Source organism: Zootoca vivipara, chromosome 16, assembly GCF_963506605.1.
Source record: "Zootoca vivipara chromosome 16, rZooViv1.1, whole genome shotgun sequence".
In the NCBI taxonomy this organism is placed as follows: domain Eukaryota; kingdom Metazoa; phylum Chordata; class Lepidosauria; order Squamata; family Lacertidae; genus Zootoca; species Zootoca vivipara.
In genome coordinates this window covers 4,718,027-4,724,026 of record NC_083291.1, presented here as the reverse complement: position 1 = coordinate 4,724,026, position 6,000 = coordinate 4,718,027, and the positions used below count along the sequence as shown (strand labels likewise).

Here is a 6,000-nt window from a genome sequence, read left to right as displayed (position 1 = left end):
TAGCAAAGATAGCTTTGTGTATTCTCTTAAAAAATCACTTCTGTCCTGCCTTGACTATCTTGCCAGCGCTGACCAAGTTCAGAAAGCTGCAAACGACACATTAGCAGTATTTGTCAGTGCCTAGTTTCGCAAAATTTTCAATCCTGGCAGGTTTACAATTTGCAAGGGGCCTAACTTAATTTCTCTGTGTGCCTGGGAACAATGCATTATTGAAGACAATTTCTTTATAGTGACTCTGTTGTTCCATCTCTGCAATGCTTCTCAGCTCTCACTAATGCTTCCCAATAAATACACACTGAATGAGGGTGCTATTACAACATCAAATTGAACAAAGCAACTTACATCCTACTAAGGATATTATTTATGAACAGGGTGGATTCTACAGAGCTAGACGGGAACTGATATGTAATTTAGAAGGCTTTTATTAAGGGGAATATGTATAAAATTGCCTGTGGACACACAGTTCAGCTACATTTTCTCATTTTACCTGTCTCCACTAGGCATTTAATTCCCTTTCCCTGCCTGCCCCAATGTGCTCATCGTAGACACTTCTCTACAACCCATGCATTTATTAAAGATTTAAGCAGTGCTTTTTCTTGGGGGGGGGGACGCAGGGGTACGCACACCCCTAAACATTTTGTGAATCTTCATACTTTTTTTCCATTTACTGTATTTATTTCCCCCGATTTGAAATATAAAATGGTGGTTTTCTTGAGTCAAAACGAGAGCACCCCTAAACATTTGGGGGGGGGGTTTGGAGAAGCAGCACTGGGTTTAAGGCTTGGGTGCAAATGAAGCTAGCTTGTGCCACCCTTTTTTTAAAAAATAAAAAAACCGCCAAGCTTCTAAAAAAAGTGTCTTAATTCATGCAAAGCAATGGCGGCGGCACATTAAACGAATTTGAAAAAGATTAGATTGGAATTGCCTGAAAATTCTATTAAGCCACACTGCATGGACGTGCTGGGAATAATAAAGACAATTAACGGTAAATTTGTACAGACTGATTTGTTGCATTATCTTTTGCTAATCTAACATTACGGTACTTTTTGTGTCCATATTGCAGCCGGCAACTCCAAACTAACATGGCAGTCAGACTGTGTGATGTGGCTTCTCTGCTTAGAAGTGGTTCGTGGGCGGCTGAGCCGTGGACTGGGGTCTGTGGGATATTTTTTTTTAATTAAATTCTGTAGGATAAATTTCGACATGTTGAAAAGTAGTGCTGAGGCCATACCAAACACTTCAAATTATATTCGGAATACCTCTGCATACGACACCTTCTCTTTCAAGTTTTGGTGGTGCAGGAATCAGTCTGTCTCCCCGGTTTGGGGACGGGGGTCTCTCAGGGCATCCTCTGAACTTGTAAAATAATACAAGTGACTTCCTCGAATAACGTCCCCCGACTTTCCTCATAGTAACTTGGTACTGGAATCGAACACATAAGTCGAACACTTGCTTTCAAAAGAGCAGAGTTTGCACTAAAGCTGGTTTTGGTATGGTCTGAATGCTGAATAACAGTAACTTTGGAGAGAGAGAAAATATATTTATGTTGTGTATTTTTTTGGTTACTGATGAAATTAATAGAATTCCATTCAAATTACGGTACTTTGGCCGGTAAAAAGAGAGAGAGAGAGAGAGAGAGGAAAATATATTTTTAAATATATTGAAAAGCCTGATCTGTATCAGGTGACAGCTAAGATTTTATTCTGACACCTTCAGTGGGATAGGAACTATGTATTAAAATACAGATTTATTAGCAGTGTTATTTTTCTAGAAAAAGAGGTGCTGGAGCTCACATGAACATCTCCCTTGTTCTCTTAGAAGGCCAATGGCTCTCACATGAGAGAGGCTGCGGTGAGCTCTGGCTGGGGAAAAAAACCCCTGTTTAATAGCATTGCTTTATTTGGAACAGTGCAGATGGTCTTGTAGCTGAGACAGAATTACAGAACATAGAACAGGCATCCCCAAACTTCGGCCCTCCAGATGTTTTGGACTACAATTCCTATCTTCCCCGACCACTGGTCCTGTTAGCTAGGGATCATGGGAGTTGTATGCCACAACATCTGGAGGGCCGCAGTTTGAGGGTGCCTGACATAGAATCATAAAATTGTAGAGTTGGAACCTTTTTGCCCAACATGGAGCTGGAACCTTAGAACCCTGAGATTAAAAATATCATTATCTAACGATTGAGCTGTTCCATGGAATCCAGACTCCTGAATTTGTTCATTTGAATGATGGTATAGGATTTCATTCTTGCTGTCTGAATATGAAAATACAGTATGCAGCTATAGGATGATACTGTGGTTGGTTTTTTTGTTTGAAGAAGCCTTTTAAAAATTGTTTCAAACAACAAACACTTAAAAAAACATTTTTATTTTTAGAAAGCTTTAGTCTGAAAGCAATGTTTTGGCCCAACAGTTATTCAACTTCTGGCAGGTATAACAGGAATATTTGAACAGTGACTTGCTTAAAGTGTTCTTGGTCATTTTGTGTGTAGGCAGTTTAGTTTTGCTTAGAGTCTTTTGTGTAGAGTTTGTTGGTTGAAGTGAAAGGATTGCTTGTCAAGAAGATGTGATTCTTTAGATACACACACTGAAGAGAATCTTTCTCTTCTTCTTTTTTCCTGGAACCCAGTTATCTCCTGGGTTAATCCATAATCCCCTCATCCCTTCGCAAAATATGTGCAGTTAACGTAAATACAGACTTATTCCCATTATTGTCAATATACAATTGTAAGTCTTCTTGAACAAAGGCAGAAAAAAGCATGTTTTGCCAAAAGGCATATTGCTGACTCTAAGCTGAAGGTTCCTTTGTGGAGCTTTAGAGTAGAGAACAGTTTTACTGGTGCAAGTTGAAATAGGGTTTTGTGTTTCGTATTGGAAAAGAAATGGATTGAAATTCTTTAAATTGATGGAATTCGCCAGATTTGATTGAAATCTCAGGCTCTGAGCTGTAAAATGTCAGCAGTACCCAGCGATTGTCAAGCAGTAGCAAACCTTAAATTGAAATGAATTCACACATTTAGAATAGCCATATCTTAAATGAGCAACCCCAGTTCTTCTGGTGGGCAGTGTTTGAGGTTAGTCCAGTTAAACTAGAAGCCTAGATACAAAGATCTAGACGCTCTTCTCTAGGAACATTGAGAAGAGCAGGTGACGTCAAAATACTTGTAATAATTGTTGGGTGCACCTTTTCCTATCTTAGAGTCACCGGCAAAAAAGGGCTTATGTCAGAAGGCAAACGCCCACTCTGTTTTAATCCTCACTTAAATGCAAGATTTTGGAGCAGAAATTCGTATTTTGCCAGCATTGTGACCAATGCAGCCAACTCTCTTCAATACTGCAAAAGTAACCAAAACAGTACATCGTTTCTAGTAATGCCTTTCGTGAAGTCTGCCATTGATTGCCATTGTTAATTTAGCTTTTGCAATCACCATTGAAATTTCTAGTTTGTGTTCCCCTTATCTGAACAACTCTGAGACTTCATCTGAATTTTGTATTTGCACAGTTGAATCTTAGGATTTACTGAAATAACAGCCCTGGCTTAGGGGGAAAAATATTTCTAATCCCTTGCTGTCAGTTAAAGCCCATGGGATTTCTCCCCCAGCCCTAACTTATAAAATCTTTCAGTAAAACCTTTGTTGTTGTTGTTTTTTTAAAAAAACTTCTAAATGGATTTTATTGCTAGATAATTAAAACTGTTTCATTTTATTGTTAAGACCATTATTGCAGACCTGACAATTGGGCACTGTTTTATAGTGACAAAGCTTTAAGTTCTTGGCTAGAACCGCTGATAGATTCTGAAATATGAATTCTGACAGTTCCCATTTTCTCTGTTTTTAGCAGGTAATTGCTGCCATGGAAACACAACTGTCTAATGGGCCAACTTGCAATAACACAGCCAATGGTCCTACTACCATAAACAACAACTGCTCATCACCAGTGGACTCTGGAAACACGGAGGACAGCAAAACCAATTTAATAGTCAACTATCTTCCTCAGAATATGACACAGGAGGAGCTCAAAAGTCTGTTCGGGAGCATTGGCGAGATAGAATCCTGCAAACTTGTAAGAGACAAAATAACAGGTACGTAACCCACTAGGTTTTTGCATATGCACCGACACATAGGTGTCACTGCTTAAACAGGAGTCTGAATTACTTCTGAATTTCTGCATTACTTCCGAATTTCAATGGTGGTGGTGGGGAACGTGGTGTTTTATCTCATCTGTAATGTGAGAACTAGAAAGCTTAATATCAAAGAATAGTTTGGGGAGGCTGCAAAGGCTTTTGGAGAGCAATATATTATTGCCAAGGCAACATGCACGTCCATCTTCTTAGCAATTCTTGGTTTTCTCTACAGAAAAATGAAGTCTTGACAGATTTTGAAACTGCCTACTTGTAGCTTAATTGTTGTCATGGGGCGAAGGTGACTGGAAAACACCAGAAAGTGAAGCTGACCTTTGCAATCCACCTTAAATGTTCTGAGAAAAAAGATCAAATGAGTCATGTGTGGACGCTTCTGGAAATTTTTAAAAATTGGCCTTATATATCCCTTAACCCTTCATAGCCAATGCAGAGCTGAAAATAATTTTCCTTTTAACAAAACCCAACGGTGGCAATTTTGGGTAGTAAAATAAAGGTCTTTTAAAAAGTGCAATATAGGATCAGAAAACGTCCAAAGAGTATACAGGTATGGATGCCCAGTGAACCTTAAGGACAGGAATCAGTTAGTGTTTTAGTCCAAGTTGAGGAAGCCACGTGGTACTAAACACCCCCCAGCTGTTTTCTGCTCACAGAAGTAGACCATGTGAAAAACTGTATTTTATAGTCCATGTATAAGACTATATTTCCCCCCATTTTTTTTAAGTTTAAAATTGGGGGTTGTCTTATACACGGAATGTTTGAATTAATTGTTTCTTAATTTGGGGCTCAAAAAATAGGGATCGTCTTATACATGGTGGCGTTTTATACATGGAAAAATACGGTACATAACACGAAGGTATGGATTTGCAGGTCTCTCTCAAGCGCAGCAAATTCCATTGACTTCAAGGCACTGAATCCACCCTGTACTTTTCTAGTTCATTGCAGGTCACCCTTGGCTGATAAACCTAAGTTTGCTCATGTGCTAATAGTTTGACAAAGCCCCCCCCCGACTTTGTCTCAAGGTTCTGCATTTGCATTATTCTCTTGGCAGCATCCCAGTGTTGCTTGCCATCTTTCCCCCTCTTTGTTCCCATTCATCACCCTGTTCCAAAGTTGGCTGCCATATTGACACTTGGATCTTGGAATCTCTCCTGAGGTTTTGGGCCAAAAAAGGCAGTAAAGAAGCTTAGTTGTTGTGACTCTCCAGTGCTTGAAAAGAATTGCACTTGCAGCTGGAAAGTTGGGTTGAATAATTAGCAGTATATAAAATGTTAGCCACTTAAGTGATTGGAGGGGGGAGCATGGTTTGGCTTAATGCACTTTATGGAAGGGGATAGAAAGTGTGTGGTCCTTGCTAAGTCTTTGTTCTGCTCGCCATCTGCACATTCACTGCTTGTATTTGATAATGGAAGAGCGTCTTTTTTTGGAAAATCAAGAATTGCAATTCAAGCAAGTTGTAATTATAAGTTTTGAGGGGACTCCTGTCCAGTCACAGTTTCTGCAATGGATAAGGCAATAAGCCTGGGTTTAAGAGGCTCTGTGGAGAACCAGTGGCCCCTCACTGAAGTGAGATGGGGAGCATAGAGAATACTTTCTTATAGGACCCGGGGGAAAGGATTGTACCATGCTGTTGGCTTCCACCACCTCCCCAGTTCCTCTGTCTGAAGAAGGGGCAGAGGAGGTCCTTCTCAGAGCAAAGCCCACTGGGCTCATTCGTTGGCTGAGAAAGTTCCTGCACCACCACTGTGGTGGGAAAAGGCTGAAATAGCGCAGTAGCTTTTGAGACCCCTTCTGGAATCAGTTCTGAACTGCCATGGCAAATTGCGAATTTCCTGCTCTGCCGCTTGTTGGGCAACCACA

The 6,000-nt window shown here is 40.1% G+C and overlaps 1 protein-coding gene across 1 annotated transcript in view; it reads left to right on the top strand.

Annotated features, from left to right (window-relative positions):
• The first annotated feature begins 1,082 nt into the window (after positions 1-1,082).
• ELAVL2 (ELAV like RNA binding protein 2) overlaps positions 1,083-6,000 on the top strand; it is a 55,342-nt gene continuing 50,424 nt past the window's right edge. The window contains exons 1-2 of the mRNA XM_035140883.2: positions 1,083-1,154; positions 3,840-4,083. Of these exons, the coding sequence (XP_034996774.1) occupies positions 1,083-1,154; positions 3,840-4,083 (316 nt within the window). The remainder of the gene's footprint in view (positions 1,155-3,839; positions 4,084-6,000) is intronic.